General features: G+C 58.2%; 7 protein-coding genes across 7 annotated transcripts; 3 read left to right on the plus strand and 4 right to left on the minus strand.

Annotated features, from left to right (window-relative positions):
- Positions 1–29: 29 nt before the first annotated feature.
- On the plus strand, positions 30–1,491 carry B0I36DRAFT_360575 (inosine-uridine preferring nucleoside hydrolase; the record flags this gene model as incomplete). The annotated part of the gene is made up of 3 exons (XM_046158334.1): positions 30–80; positions 262–1,046; positions 1,134–1,491. 3 exons carry the CDS (start codon positions 30–32, stop codon positions 1,489–1,491), a joined length of 1,194 nt encoding a protein of 397 aa, XP_046015253.1.
- Positions 1,492–1,950: 459 nt separating this feature from the next.
- Positions 1,951–2,814, minus strand: B0I36DRAFT_346987 (uncharacterized protein; the record flags this gene model as incomplete). The annotated part of the gene is made up of 2 exons (XM_046156518.1): positions 1,951–2,197; positions 2,351–2,814. The coding sequence occupies 2 exons, from the start codon at positions 2,812–2,814 to the stop codon at positions 1,951–1,953; spliced, it is 711 nt and encodes a 236-aa protein (XP_046015254.1).
- A 628-nt stretch (positions 2,815–3,442) lies between these two features.
- B0I36DRAFT_317757 (peptidase family M3) lies at positions 3,443–6,425 on the minus strand. The gene has a single exon (XM_046153198.1). The coding sequence runs from the start codon at positions 6,183–6,185 to the stop codon at positions 3,756–3,758; it is 2,430 nt and encodes an 809-aa protein (XP_046015255.1). The 5' UTR covers positions 6,186–6,425; the 3' UTR covers positions 3,443–3,755.
- Positions 6,426–6,923: 498 nt separating this feature from the next.
- B0I36DRAFT_346989 (apolipo protein O-domain-containing protein) lies at positions 6,924–7,885 on the plus strand (the record flags this gene model as incomplete). Its single annotated transcript, XM_046156519.1, has 2 exons — positions 6,924–6,950; positions 7,196–7,885. The coding sequence occupies 2 exons, from the start codon at positions 6,924–6,926 to the stop codon at positions 7,883–7,885; spliced, it is 717 nt and encodes a 238-aa protein (XP_046015256.1).
- A 907-nt stretch (positions 7,886–8,792) lies between these two features.
- On the minus strand, positions 8,793–9,951 carry B0I36DRAFT_360579 (mitochondrial carrier domain-containing protein; the record flags this gene model as incomplete). The annotated part of the gene is made up of 2 exons (XM_046158335.1): positions 8,793–9,833; positions 9,919–9,951. The coding sequence occupies 2 exons, from the start codon at positions 9,949–9,951 to the stop codon at positions 8,793–8,795; spliced, it is 1,074 nt and encodes a 357-aa protein (XP_046015257.1).
- A 602-nt stretch (positions 9,952–10,553) lies between these two features.
- B0I36DRAFT_346991 (uncharacterized protein) lies at positions 10,554–13,271 on the plus strand (the record flags this gene model as incomplete). Its single annotated transcript, XM_046156520.1, has 3 exons — positions 10,554–10,615; positions 11,986–12,119; positions 12,145–13,271. The coding sequence occupies 3 exons, from the start codon at positions 10,554–10,556 to the stop codon at positions 13,269–13,271; spliced, it is 1,323 nt and encodes a 440-aa protein (XP_046015258.1).
- A 148-nt stretch (positions 13,272–13,419) lies between these two features.
- Positions 13,420–15,225, minus strand: B0I36DRAFT_239317 (kinase-like domain-containing protein; the record flags this gene model as incomplete). Its single annotated transcript, XM_046149683.1, has 3 exons — positions 13,420–14,370; positions 14,482–14,893; positions 14,945–15,225. The coding sequence occupies 3 exons, from the start codon at positions 15,223–15,225 to the stop codon at positions 13,420–13,422; spliced, it is 1,644 nt and encodes a 547-aa protein (XP_046015259.1).
- Between the last annotated feature and the right edge of the window lie 110 nt (positions 15,226–15,335).

A 15,335-nucleotide genomic window follows, 5' to 3' on the forward strand; every position in this document is an offset into this window, starting at 1 on the left:
CCGTGCTCACCAGAGGTTACTCCCGCATCATGTCGACAGAAAGAGTACCACTCTGGCTGGATTGTGATCCTGGCCACGATGTAAGTAGCCTAGATATGCGGGCGAGATAAGAGGTCCAGCAGCAATCAGGCAGATGACTGCTGCTGGGAACCTTGGGGGGTCTGCCTGTGGCAATGACAAAGTTTGTTGTTGTGGCAGGCATTCGCACAGTTGCACAGTAGATTTGTAAAAACAAAAAACACAAGCTAATGATGCTGCCAGGACACATTTGCCATTCTTCTTGCCGCATATCATCCGCAGATAGAGCTGCTGGGAATCAGTACAGTCCACGGCAACGCCAGCCTGGACAAGACCACAAACAATGCGCTGTCAGTGCTCACGGCCATCGGCAAGGAGAAGGAGATCACAGTCTACCCGGGCGCGGCCAAGGCGCTGTATAGACCCCCGATCCACGCGCCCACAGACATCCACGGCGAGAGCGGACTGGATGGCACAACCCTCCTCCCCAAGCCGGCTGCCACGGCCGACACCTCCACCTCGGCCGTGGACGCCATGGCGGCGGCCCTGCGCGCCCAGCCGGCCGGTAAGGCGTGGCTGATTGCCACGGGCGCCGTGACCAACGTGGGCGCGCTGATCCTCGCCCACCCGGACCTGGCCGAGCATGTGGCGGGCGTGAGCATCATGGGCGGGGCCATTGGCAACAAGTTCACGGCCGCGCCGCTGGGCGTGGTCGACGGCGTCGAGCGCATCGGCAACTGGACCCCCTGGGCCGAGTTCAACATCCTGATCGACCCGGAGGCCGCGCAGGTCGTCTTCGGGAACCCCGTCCTGGCCGCCAAGACGACGCTCATCCCGCTCGACCTGACGCATCTCGTGCTCGCCACTCAGGAGGTGCAGGCGGATCTCCTGTACGGAGCGGATGCCGCTGGGGAGAAGAAGGCGACCGAGGACATTGCCGAGGCCTACAAGACGACCGGCATCAAGGGCAAGACGGACCTGCGCACGATGCTCGTCGAGCTGCTCAACTTCTTTGCCGGAACATACCGGTAAGTTCTCACAATTCAACTTTAACTGCTTGTCCCAAGGGCGTAAATCACCAACTAATCTTGTGTGTCCTTTTCAAAAACACGCAGCGACGTTTTCGGCATCATCGAGGGCCCGCCCCTACACGACCCCTTGGCCGTCGCGATCGCGCTGATCGGCACCGCCTCCGAGATCCCCTTTTACGACTTTGACCCGGCCTCCCCGGAGGGCCCGCAGCGCCGGGAGCGCTTCGACCTCGCCGTCGTCACCGAGGGCACGCTCGCCGAGGCCCAGGCCAAGGACAGCAAGGTCCAGACGGGGCGGACCGTCGCGAAGCTGCTCGAGCCGGGCAAGCCGGGCGTGCGGATACCCCGGGGCCTGGACATCCCGCTGTTCTGGAAGGTCATCGAGGAGTGTTGCCAGCGCGCGGACGAGGCGAATGCTGCCAGGGCTGCGGGTCGTCAATAAGTACGTGGTTGTGCTTGTGCGTGAGCGGGGGAAACCAAGGATGCGAGCTGTCTGTGAAGGGAAGGCTCCTGGGCCTGGCTGGATTGGTCATGGTCGTGTTTGCTTGACAGTCATATGGTACTCGTTCAATCTCAGTGCACGACGTATCACGCCGGATGGACCTTGGGTATATATACATTGCTGTCGGAAAACCCAAAGCCTGGTGCTGGAAAATGCATTTCCATTAGATGGCATTATATAGACATAGACTGAGAAGCAGCCCCGCAGCTCAGAAAAAAAGAAACAGTATCCAAGCCTGCTAAACCAAGTTTCAACAACGCGTAGGTATCTATAGTGTGCTTCTCAAAACGGCATGCCTTAAGCAGGACCCAAAAACAGGGAGCATTCGTTCATCAGATTGACGTCGCTGACCGTGCAGAGTATCACCGCGTCAGCCAGTCCCGGAGCTGAAAAGCGCTCTCACAAGACGCCAAACAGCGCGGCAAGCCCGCCCGCGACCACCAACACAGCTCCCGCCTGCCCTCCTCCGGGGAAGTATATCCTCGGCCCCGCGCCGCTGTGCAGCGCAGAGGCAGTAATGTTGTACAGGGAGAGCTTGTTCGCGCCGCCACAGGCGGTCGTGTTGTCGCCGTCGCAGTAGGTGTTGCACGCGCTGTCGTCGAGCTTCCGGACGAGCGAGTTTAGGTTATCGCCGCAGTAGCATTCCCTGTATATACATGTGTGTGTAAGCCCTCGTGCCTATGGGTCAATGGTGCGTGCGCATGGACAGAAGTCCTGCCATCATGACTACTCCTCCCTAGAAGCCTTGGCTTGTGGAGGCCTGGACATTAAGATCTACGCAGGAAAATATTTGACGTACCGGCTGTACTCGAGCCCGGCGAACTTGTACGGTCTGCCCAGGAGCGCAGTGCCGTTGTGCGCACACCACTCGAGACACATGGGCGCCGTGAGGAACCCGGTGCCCAAAATGACTATGTCTAGCGCGTGGGCACCGGTGCTTCCGTTGAGCATGTTGGTGTCGTTGTAGCAGCCGGCATAGTTGTAGTTGGAGCTGTAGTTGAAGATGGCGAGGTCGGACTGCTGGTCTACGAGCTCGGGGGTCTGCCTGTGCAGCAGCAGTGGCGACGCCGGCGCCTCATTGTGTGGTTGCGATCGTGGTTGTGCGGTGACCGCGAGGACTGGCTGTGTCAAGAGGGCAAAGGCGCCGAGGAGGGCGAAGAAGAGGCCATGGCGGCTGGTGCTGCGCGCGGGTGACGTCGAGTTGGCCGATGTCGATGTCGATGTCGATGTCGTTGTTGGCGACAAAGCAGCTATCGACGGCATTGTTGCATGTACTGCACTTAGTGGCTGAGATCGATCAGCGCAGGGGTAGGTGTGCGCTCCGGCGGCCGATTGGTTGCTTTGCTGCCTTGTTATCGTCTGGCTGGCTGCGGCAGGTCTCTAGCAGTATTCCGGCCCTCTCGTCAGTTCGGTGGTTGTCTTTTCGCCAGGCCTGGGATATCTCGAGTCGCAAAATGCTTTACAGGATATGTAAATCAAAGCTGAGATCACAGGACAGCAAACCACGCCCCCTAGCAAAGAGATAAATCATCGTGGGCCCCCCCAACGCGCGTGGAGACCCCTCCTCGCTGCTGCTGCCCGGAAACACGGCACCCTGCCCAGACTTGACTTTGTGCAATCCCTGGCCCGGAATGCAATGGGTTTCACGGCTGTTGAGCCGCCGCCGTCGGCGCCACCACCGCTCCAGCTGCCCCCAGCCAACCCTTGGGAAGTTACTGTATTGCCCAGAGTAATCTGGCCTACGCCTCAGCCCTGAGCTTGTGCATGCACGCACTCGTTGGCTGCCAGCTCCGACGTCTTGTCCACGCATCTGCCGCGTCCAGCGCCCAGATTAATTAGCCCTACACCTTGGACGGCACCTGCCGCTCGGTCCGCGCATTGCGGTGGTGAAGAAACGGCCACGCGGCGGGCGCTAGCGCGGCTGCCACAAAACTATGTCTCGGGTCTTGCACAGGGCCACCTGCTCTAGCGGTGTTGGGCTTGCCACGATTCCCACCCACGAGCTCCTCCCTCACTGCTGCCCGTCGCAAACCATACTCCATCGGAACTCACGGCTGCTGCGCCTCGCCAAGGATCGGATGAACGTGGCTCGAGTTCATGGTCATTGAGCCAAGGGGTATCTGGATCATCGAGACGTAATACAGCACGCCCGTGAATACTTGAATATACATACAACCAGCCCACCCGCGGCTCGGCTTGCCGGCTCAGTCGTGGACTCCGTCTTTTATACCCCAGCTGCCGACTACCTTCATGGCCTTCTCGTCACCATTCGCCAGCCGCTCGTCTTGCAGGGCGTCTGACAGGCATCTCCACGGGTCTCGGCTTCCTCCCCACTTCAGCAGGTTCTCCTTCAGTCGCTCTCCATTCTCGCGGCTCAGCGCTCCGCCCTGCTGTCCGCCTGCAAACACCACTCGCCACACCCGCTCCGACAAAACCTGGTCAAACAGGTAGCTGTAATACGTGCTGCCGTATCCAAAAAGATGTCCAAAAAAGCCCTGCCAGCGCGTCAGAGCAGGATCTGGAGGTAGCTGCCCGTACTGCCGCTGCAAGTCATGGTATACTTTGGTAGAGTCGAAGTGCAGGCCGGCCGGTGCGGTTGAGTGGTATGCCTGATCCAGCATAGCCAGGATAATCTGGTTCTCCCGGTCTGAAGCCTCAAATCTCTGTGAGACAGCCAACTTCTCGGCCACCATCTCGTACGGCAGAGGCTCGTCTGTCGCATAGTGGCGTGCGAACAGTGCAAGAACCGACGGGTCGGCAGAGAAATGCTCCATCAGTGTGGACGGCAGCTCTGCAAAGTCCGTGGCGCATCGTGTTCCGGAGACGTTCTGCATGGAAGTCCGTGCAAGGACTGAGTGAATGGCATGTCCCATCTCGTGAAAGAGTGTCTCCACTTGATAGTAGTCGAGCAGTGCCGGTTCACTCTTGGACTTGTGCTCCTGGTGGAAATCGCAGATAAGGGCAATTGTTGGGAGCTGCTTGACGGCGCCATTTGCGCTCTTCTTCGACACATGCATACCATCATTCGCCGCCTCGATGGCCGACTCAAACTTTGGCACACCTTCAACGTCAAGTGCACCCAAGGTGCTCGCTTCCTCAATCTCCTCGGCTGAGATTTCCCTCGAGCAGCGCACTGTGAAATGTGCTGGGTTCGGTGACTTGTCCGGGCGGTAGAACAGGTCGCAGTACAACACAGCGACATGGCCGTCCGTGTCGGAAATGACATCGAGCCGCCGAACGTCGGAGTGCCAGGTTTCTCCAGGGAGTGTGTCTCTCGGCTCAAAGCGAATACCGTAGAGTCGGGTGAAAAGCCTCGAAAGCCCCTGCATGACAGTGCCGAGAGAAAAGTAGGACGACAAGAAGTCGTCGCGCCGTGCGCGTGATCGCATACCGGCGCGGATGCTCTGCATGTAGTAATCCTTATCCCACGGGAGGAGCTCGTCCGCCGCGGACGAGCCCAGTCTCTTGCTCTTCTCTTTCAAAAGATCTGCAACCTCAGCTTGGACCAGAGGCGCATTGTGCTTGGACAGGGCTAGGAGGAACTCGTGTACAGCTTCGGGTGATTTGGCCATCATCTTATCGTGCAGCGCCATGCGCCCGTAACTTTCAAACCCGGACAGATCTGCAAGTTCGGCACGCAGCCGCAGCATTCCCTCGAGGACCTTGATCGACCTACTAGAGGCAGTCCGTGTGGCATGCAAGATGCTCTTCCTAGTGTCGTCATCATAGACGCTCCGCAATGCCATGGACGCCTCCGCAGAGAGCGTGGGCAGTCGTGAGGTACCCCGTCTCGTGAATCTCTGAGCTAGTTGCGGATCCATGCCCCGCAACTTGCTGCTTGGGAAGTCGATGTAAGGCTGCTCTGGCTGCATGTCTTCCACGAACGAGGAGCCGAGCTCGCTGATCTTTTGCGACAAATCGACAAAGCGATCGCGGGACTGCTTGGGAAGGTGCACAGCGGACTTGAGGAAGTCTTGCTGTAACAGCCTCGCCACGGTCTGCTGCTCCTCGTTCCAGCTGGCCATGACCTCAGCGTTGTCCAAAGCCTTCCCGAGCTGGTCGCTCAGGCCAGTTTCTGTGTTGAGCTGGTTCATATATTGGTAGACATAAGCCCATGCTTGTGAGGCAGCCGCCTGAATCTTCTGATCAGGGTGTGTGACTCGAACGAAGTCAGACACATCGAGGACACGGCACAAGAGATCGCTCAGTCGGTCCAGGTCGCCCACGATCGCTTTGTATTCGTCGAGGGTCGACGCCGCTAACACTTTCTCAACCAGCCTCTGTGCTTTATGTATGGTAAGCTCGGCGAACGAGAGAAAGCCTTGCGGCGAGGTGAGGTACTTGTTTCGGAAGAGGCCGACATTGGGCGAGCCTGTCAATTGAGCCCATGGCCGAGCGAAATGCTTGAAGGTCGGCGGAGAGTCGAAGATCTGGCGTAGGAGGACATCGTCATGTCGCGCGCCAGGGGGTGCATGGTTGACCGGCGCGGAAGCGGCATCGGAGACCGTCGCGGGGTTTGCTACCGCAGAGAGCCATCGGGAGGGCGGGCGAGCAGAGGGTCGGGCTTGCCGCAGGGCTGATTGACGGAGGCACCGCGAACAGGTCCAGAGGCCAGAGCGGACGGTCTTGATCATGTTGGCCTGGGCATTGTCTGGAGCTGTGCGAGGAAGAAGCTGTGCAGTGCGAGAAAGAAAGTCTGGGACCACTCTTTGTCGACGGATGGCGGAGCAGTAGTCGTGTGTGGCAATGCGGAAGCACTGGGGTCCTCACCGAACGGAGTGAAGAACGCCCTTGGAGTTGTGTGTCGAGGCTCTCAAGACGGTCGCGATGCTCAAGAAACACAAGGAGCCAAGGTTGACTATGGAGGTTATCTTGGTAAGGGCATGAAATTGTCCCTGCATCCGAGATGGGCTCGTCCATTAAGGTTGTGGTTGGAGGCTGCTCCGACGGTGTACGTGACCACGAGGTCGTGCTTGCTGAGCGGAAGCACTTTGCGCTCGACAAGGTTGCCAGCAACTAAGCATTCCAGATCTCACGGAAGATACATGCATTTGAATACTTATCACATGCAAAGTTTCCTGATATTGACCGCGGCTGGATGTTTTTACGGCGGATGCATCAATATCGCTACTCGTTGGGGAAGTACACTTGAGCACTGGTGTTGACCTGGCCCACCTGCACCTGCTAGCTGCGAAAAATCCCGGCGGGCAAGAGCCGCAGCCGAAAGACATCATCGCTACGGGTGGGTGGTGGCCTGCACCCAGTGCCAACCTGGAACTTGCCTGAAGCTCCTGGCCTGCGACCACACCACCATCCACCAGCACTTCCCTCCGCCCACGAGCCCACGAAATCGCCAGGCAATTGAGGGCACCATGGCTGCCAGAGTCCTTCTTCGCAGAGTGAGCGCAATTCCTCCCCCCTCGGCCCATCCACAGCTCAATTTCTGACTACACTCCTTCCAGCGCGCAGCCGCGCCCTTCATCGCTGCGGCCTTTGCGAGTGGTGCGGCCTTTCCGGCCGTCGCCCTAGCCGAGGCGCCCTCAAGGGACGATGTACGTACCATTCTCGCTCCTGTCCCTCTGAACAGACTCCCAGAGGTCACGAATGAAGCAGCCATGACTGACGCAGCGAATTTGACCCGCAGTTCTCCCGGAAGCCCATTTACGATGACTACGAGCCAGAGCTGCCAAAGGCAGACACGCCAGTTCCCTCGCCAGCCTCGCACACGATACCGCAGGCGTCTGGGCCTGAATCATCCCTCATCAGCCCTTCCGCCACCTCAGAGACCTCCACCACAGTAACATCATCCCGGCGTGGGCCCACGCCAACCGACCGCCTCGCCGTCCAGATCGGCAAGGCGCGCATGTTCCTGTACCACTATGCCACAAAGTCTGAGGATGCCGTCAACTCCACGATCGACAAGGCCTTCCACCTTGAAAAGTCCTTCACGGAGACTGTCGCCTCCCTGGCCCCCTCGCGGGAGAGCGGGGAGAAGCTCATGCCTGGCCTCGTGTACGTGCTCGTCGCCGGCATGGCGGGTAGCATCGTCACGCGCAATCGCAACATCCTCCTCCGCGCAACCGTCCCGCTGGCCCTCGGCATCGGCGCTGGCTGGGCCTTGATTCCTGTCACCATGACCAATGTCTCCGACCTCACGTGGAAATACGAGTCGAAATTCCCCGTCGTTGCCGACGCGCACCTGCGCACCCGCGAGAGCATCCAGCGCGGATGGCGGTTTGCCAAGGTCCACGCAGACCTGGGCAAGACGTACGTCGACGATACGGTTTCAACTGCTCGTGACACCGTCGAGGACTGGGTCAAGAAGGGCAAATAGAGCGGCGACCGCGTGCGCTAATGATTATGTATCCATGTAAATCTACCTGTACAGGAGTCGGAAAAGCACACATTCTTGATACGGGACTTTCATGTTTGGGGGGGAAACAAGATGAACTGCCGTTTGGAGAAGCCTGCGGACGGACTGCTTTCTGCGATATAATGCATACTCGTCGCCAAAGCTCGCCATCTACCAGGCCAGAAGCTGGTGGATGTTACGCCACGCTCACAGACAGAATCACAAAGGCGAGGTTAGAAGAAATCCCCATAGATCGAGTCATTGTGTCGAAATAGCGTCCACCATTTCGAGAGCCACGGCGGGTAGAGGCACATCTGGAAAAGGAGGGATTTTGATGACACCCAATAGAACGACTTGAATTTTCCTTTGTCCAGCCCGGTCCCTGTATGCTAGAGTTTCACAGAGCATAAGAACACGTTATCCGAAATGCCAATAAGTCAATTGACTTTTCTCATGGCTGAGAAAGGTATTACGTGTTGCCGCGAGCTGTCGGCGGACAAAACCAGAACATCAGAAACAATAATACGCGTTCAGGGTGTACGCCGGCGAGATGAAGAACGATGAAACTAGCACAGCAAACCCAAGTAGACTGTGTCAATCATGTCTATAGCCTCATGGCTGTGCACTCTATGATGTATGAAAACGCCGCCGTGTGCCTTGCCCCAAGAAACAAAGGGATACTACATCAATTGCGGCACGAAAGCCCAACCTTGAAAGTGACAAAGGAGCCCGAATGAAAACTCCCACCTCGTAAGTTTTGGCCCAGAATGGTCACTGGCCGCATGCCGTCTTTTTCGTCGTCTTACAACAACAACAACGAAACCACGGTCGCTCAGAACACAAACGGATTACCCCAGCCCCCCTGGTGCACCACCGGCTAAGTCAAAACTCATGATGGCAAAGCCCTGACCTGGGTCCCTTGGCCGCCGCTATATCGAATGAACAGGTTCAGCGCCCGCTCATAGGTCCACATGGTCACGGCGCTCGCGGGCGCGGCCTTGCACAGACTGACCACGAGCCCTCTGTACAGGCCCCTGAAGCCCTCGACGGCCACGATGGCCCGGATCGTGCGCCACATGCCGCGCTCGTATTCGGGGATGTCCCTGTGGACGTACAGCGCGCGGGTCGGGCCCTGGACCTGTATCCGCTTGCGCACCGTGTCGAGGGGGAACACGCCCGTCTTGGCGACCACGCTGGCGACCACGCCGGCGGTGGCGTCCCCGACGCCCGGAGGGAGCCAGGAGGACACTGAGGAGTGGGACGACAGCTGGCCAAAGACGGGCCGCGCCGACTCGTACATGGCGAAGAACAGCCCCATGTACGGCACGATGCCCGCCAGCCCGGGAGCCAGGCCACGGAAGAAGCCCCGGAAGCCGCCCTCGTCGCGGTAGATGGTCAGCACGGCGTGGCGCAGCGAAGGGTACACCGCGCGCGACGACACCTGCGCGGCGAAGCGTGTCCGGAGCAGGTCAAGCGGATACGTGGCCGCGGTGGCGGTGGCGCCTGCTGTCGCGCCGGCGATGAAGCTCTGCGCGGCCTTTGGGAGTCTGATGGAGGTGGTGTTGTGGTTGTTGTTGCCGCCAGCGTTATCACCATTCATGCGCTGCAGCACAAGCGTGGTCTGTCGGTACATGGTGAACTGCACGGCCGCATAGCTCACGTACATGAGCTCCGCGGGGACGTTTCCTTTCCATAGCGCGCGTATGCCTTCGTTCTCGACGATGTGTCGGAGTGTGCGCAGCGTGCCCTTGTAGTAAATCGGCGCGGAAGTGCCCTTTGCGGCGTTGTTGGTTGCCGCGGCGGCTAGGGGGTCGGAGAGCGAGTGTGTCTGGAGCTGGAGGCGGATCTTGACGACGTCGAGGGGCGCAATGACGAAGCGGGAGATGAGACCGGCCGTGGCGCCGGCTGCTACGACCTGGGTGCGGGTGCCCTGCGAGATGGAAGATGTGTTAGTCTTTTGTCGGATACAGGGGCAGTCAAGCGGGCCCGGGGCTGTAGAAAAGGGCGCAGCGCACCTCATCCTGCAGGCGCTGGGCTTTTTGCGACATGCATGTGTCGACGCTGTGCGCGGACTGGGAACGGAATTGGTTTGTTAGAGGCAGCTGGGTATTGGATGTGCGTGTCTCGAGTTGTGGTGCTGGTCAAGAGCGTGGCCCGAGGCTTTGTAGCTTTGCGTGGCGGGCAGAGAAAAACCAAAAGGGCCAAAATGTTGAGGCTGTCGTGGGCTACTGCGGGATGACGTTTTGGGTGTTTGATGGGCGTTGACAGGCCGCGACAGGGGTCCAGCATTGTAGGGCAGGCGCCCCCTTGGAGCAGGGCAGGCTATTGGCGGCTTGGGGCGGGTCCGCAACTGCTCTGCACTGTACACGGACAATTGCCTGCCGGCGCGGCTGTAGGGACATAACGGTCCGGTTATGATATGGCAGATGCATGGAGCGTCCGATGTCCTGAAGATCCCATGTTGCTTCAACAACTGCACTGCTCTACGTAGTGTATTGGTTCGGCTGTGCTGTGAGACCTCAACCTCAACCTCAACCTCAGCACGGTCCGACCCGACCCGAGCCGGGGGTTTGGGCAGGGGCGCCGAGGGACGACGCCTGTTGCTGCAGCAGGCAATGGCTTCACATGCCCTTGTTTCGAGGTGTTGAAAATGGCCCCTGCGGCGGGTTGCAGCATGGTCACCTCGAACAAGACGATTGCAACGCTGGGCAGGTCCGTTAATCGCTGATTGCCACAGGCCTGCAGCTGGTCGTTCCTAAGTCCCCGCGACCCCAGTTCCACAGTCGATTTCCTTTCGGCCGTTTTTGTAGTCGCGGTCGAGACCACGTTCCGCCCAGCCGAAGCCGTGCAACGGCACACCCGCCTGCACAAGATTGCCATGTGCAACCCGAGCCAATTTAGCCTCCGGTTCCCAGGAGCGCGGGCAGGCCAGACCAAGGGCTGTGATAGGGCAACGTTGTCGCGCATGCAGACTCGTGCAGTAGATGAGCGCTGGGTGGCCGCCGGGCAAGAGGACAGGCAGGAATCACATGGCAGGGCAGGCCACAAGCCCGCGACATGACACGACACGACAGGCACAGCCATGCAGACAGGCCTGGGTATATGACAACCCAGCCTCTCTCCCTCTCTCTTTCTTTGTCCACTTGCCTCTCGTCTCTCTTGACGGGTTTCCTCGCACAGACAGACGTTCACGACCTGCCCAAAGCAGTCCCCAACACCGTGAGAGTCGTGGATGCTGCCCCACCCGCTACCCTCATCATCCACTTTCAAACAGACACGCCAGGGCACCACCACCTAGGCATGCCTTCTTGATCTACCTACTAACGTACGCTACCCATACGACAAGCCGACGTGCCTGACTCGGGAACAGCAGCGTCAGCCCGTGACAACTGAGGCTTGCCATTGGGCTCACAATCTGCACGCCCGCGCCTCGAGCCAAAGTCAAGGCTGTTTCAGCCAGGAACCGGGACCGAGACCGAGACACCCCAGCCCGCACCCTCGACGTCACATGCATCAGCTGCTGCTATAACTACGTACATTCCATTCCTCGTCCGCAACACTGCCCCCGTCCTGCATGTGATACCACGGACCGAGTCTACCTGCTTCTTCGGGGTCTTGCGCCTGTGTCACGGACGCTATAAGCTACGCTCCATCGTCTCTTCTGAAAGAATCGTCCCCAGAGGCATTTGCAAACTCTTCCTTTGCGTCAGTCTTCAGAGATATACACAAGAGCACGCCGTTCTCACAGTGGTCGGCTAGTGGGCTCACTCACAAGCATATATCGCTGGGACACAAGACACCTCTTGATCCTTTTTTTCTGCTTTTTGGGGAGAACGCCTCTCCTAGTATCGACTGTTTCCAGGCTTCAAGAGTTGAAGTCTTGAAAAGCCCGTCTAAGGGCTCGCTCAACTTACGAGCCAACCCACCAAGCAAAGCAGACAACAAAACCTTGAAAAAACAGTCACCAGGTACCAACCACACAAACCAAACCCTGGACATGGCGTCGACAACACAAGGCCCGGCCTCCTCTACTTCAGGTACTTCTGGGGCAACAGCAGCAGCAATTACAACAACGACAACAGTAAACAACACCACAAGCCCGCCAGACCTCCCAGCGGTATTGGGCCCCCTGCTGCCCGCCCTCCCGGCGGCCGCGCTGTCCACGAAGCCCGCAGACTCGGTTCTCGAGCTGCTCTCCCCGATCCTGCGGCAGCGCGTACAGCTCCTTGCCGCGTCGGCAGTTGCTGAGGCCCCCGCCGTCTCGTCCTCACAACCACAGCACCAACACCAGCACCACCAGCAACAACGAGACGAGACGCCCTGGATCAGACTGCTCTGCTACAACCCAGCCGCCGCAGCACAACTCCAGGCCACGGCTCAGTCCGCCGCGCTCGAGCTGCACCCCGTGTCCGGCGAGGTCGAGGTGGACTGGGACTACGACGCAAAGGCGCGGTACCGCCGGCTCGACGAGGAGACCCTGCAGTGCCTGGTCGCCGTGGAGCCGCTGGGGCTGGGCTTCCGGCTCGTGTTGTGCACCGAGGGATGGAAGGTCGGCGAGGTCACCGTCGTGCCTGCTGCGGCGGCGGCCAGTAGTAGCGGCATCGGTGGTGGTGGTGGTGGCGGCGGCGGCGAGGGGAGTCTATTTGCCAGCGTGTTCGGCGGGAGTGAGGGCCACAAGTCACTCCAAGAAGCGGAGGCGGCTTTCAAACAGTCCAAATCCGCCTCGAGTACGGCCAAGCTACAACAACCACAATCCAGCAACAACCATGATAATGAAGCCAAAGACGATGACAATGACGACGACGATGACGACGATGACTACTGGGCGCAATACGACGCCGCGACATCCACACAGGCGACCCCGCAACCACCACGCACTCCGGCGGGGGCCAACACCAACAACAGCGGCAACAGCATCAGGGACTACCCGGGCTTTGCCGGGCAAGGAGGAGATCATAATGACGATGACTATTACGCACAGTACGACGACGTTCAGCCGGCCATGGATAATCATGACCCGGACGAGGAGATGGTGGATCTTGCTCACGGGCAGCGCGAAGCCGGCCCATTGGCCTACGCACAACACAACCGGCAGGAGCCCCTTGAGCAGAAGTCCCCAGAGACCGAGATGGCACACCCGACACCGTCACGTTCCAACTCGAGCGCTGGCTCGACAACGTCGGTCGAGAAGCTCGAGGCAGTGGCGCAGAGGCTCGAGCAGAGCGAGTTTGGGGTCAAGCAGCACGTCTCACGCACAATGAAGAGCCTCTACATGCTTGCCAGGGCGTCAGGCATCGAGCGGCAGGAATTCGAAAGGCTCGTCCGGGTAGAGCTGGACATGTTACCCATGATGGACGAGAATGAGTAGATTGATACTGTCTAACAACTGCTGCGGCAGAAGAATACAAAGCTCAAATACATATTTGGAACAATCATACTTCTTTGCTGCTTCTGCAGAGAAGTCGCCTCGTGAATCCGGTCAAAGTTTTTGACGAATTGGGACTCCCATGCGCCCATCACTTGCGCAGATATGAATAACCAACGAAGGCCGTCTGTCTTCTGATCTGCAGGACAACATCTTTTGTTCTCCTGTCGCGCAACAGCCGGTCCCGAGCACGTTTGCGCTCTCGCCGCCCAAACTTCGGCACAAAGTTCTTGACCCTCTCTTGAATGCCGCGATTATGCACAAGAGCCTTGATCTCGCGGTCCATGCGCTTGAGCTTTTGTGAGTCGTATGGGGAATTGACAAACTCAACCAAACCGCTCCTCAGGTGGCGTGGAAGCAGGCTTAGATCGGCATTCAGGAGAGCAAGCTTGCGCTGGCTTCCGTGAAACGCCAAGGGCCTTCCAAAGCAGGTTTTCTGAGCATCGCCTGCTGCTTCACAAGCCTTGGGCGATATCTCATTCTGGTCTTCAGAGGCAGAGCTCACGCTGAGGACGGACTCTGACCAGTCCGACACGGGCTCTTCCTCCTCGAAGTATCGTGTATCAGACTGACTGGAGATGCATGGGATCCATGGTGGGTTAATCTGGTTCAGTCGATCCCAAGGAACATCTCGGAACCACGGATGCTCTTTGATGTCCTCCGCATCGTAGGGATAGACTATGGGACGCTCAGCTCTCTTGTGTTTTTGTCTGTCCCGCATCGTGAAGCCGGGGGCATTGTCGCTAGGAATCAAGCGGTATCTAGGAGATGAAAGTCGATCTTCTTGTTCGCATATGAGACTCGTGATCAAGTGATGGCCGCGTCGAGAAATGAGAGGCTGTTGAGGTAGCACAAAAGTTTCCTTGTGGTGGACGATGTTGTGCTTTGTGGCCTGCCGACCGCCGTCCTCAGACAGGAATGGTGTATGGCCATACAAGCATTCAAAGAGAATGATGCCCAAGCTCCACCAGTCACATCTGGCATCATACTTTCCATCCCGGATCACTTCAGGAGCCATGTATTGGCTAGTGCCCACGCATGACTTTGCTGCTGACCGATTGCCACAGCGGTTTCGCCAATGGAGTAGAGGCTCATTCCATCTGATTGAGTCGTTCCCCCCCGCAAGAGCAGTCCGCCATTCATGCTTTTGCACGGCAGCTGTGAAGCTGTGAGCCCCTTTGTGAAAGCCATCACAACTCTCCTTTCGATCTTGCACGTCCCCATCGACTACAATGCCAAGCTTGTGCAGAAGACTATATCGTTGGGAGTGATAGTAGCTTGTTTCGTGGGACCAATGACCGTCGAATGCGAGACCGAAGTCAGAGATCCTCAAGTGTCCGCTGGCAGTAATCAGAAAATTCTCAGGCTTGATGTCTCTGTGGATGCAGCCGAGAGCGTGGGCCTCTTCGATCCCTAAAATCATTTCCGCAATGTAAAATTTCGTGGTTGGCTCGCTGAGAATGTTCTCCCTGATTAGCAGCCCAAGAAAGTCGCCACCGGGCATGTATTCCATGACCAAATAGAGACTCTTGAGATCCTCGAAGCTAGCAACCAACGGTACGATCCTGCTTCGAAGTCAGCTGCGGGTTCTCATTGAAACACGTTGGAGCACAAACCATTCTGAACCCTCGGACGCCACCAGAAAGTCGCGTTCCGCTCGCAGGTGCCCCTCTTGCGTGCTTTTGAGCATCCGAGACTTCCGGATCACCTTCATGGCGTATACTTTAGGAGGAGAAGGGACGGCTCGCATAGCTTGAGAGATATCCGGCTGAGGCTGGACCAATTGAACAACGCCGAAACTACCTTTTCCAAGGATCTTGAGGACCTTGTACTGATCAACAAGTTTGTGATGTCCTCCCTGCAGAGCACTTATCGTCTCAGATTTGAGCACGCGCATCTTCCGCAGATGGTCCGACTCAGACCTCAAGAACAATTTTCGACGGATCTCCTTGTCATCGTTGGTGAGGCCCTTGGTATAATAAAGCTCTGCCTCAAGACAGTCTAGGC

Source organism: Microdochium trichocladiopsis, assembly GCF_020744255.1.
Source record: "Microdochium trichocladiopsis strain MPI-CAGE-CH-0230 chromosome Unknown B0I36scaffold_3, whole genome shotgun sequence".
Taxonomy (NCBI): domain Eukaryota; kingdom Fungi; phylum Ascomycota; class Sordariomycetes; order Xylariales; family Microdochiaceae; genus Microdochium; species Microdochium trichocladiopsis.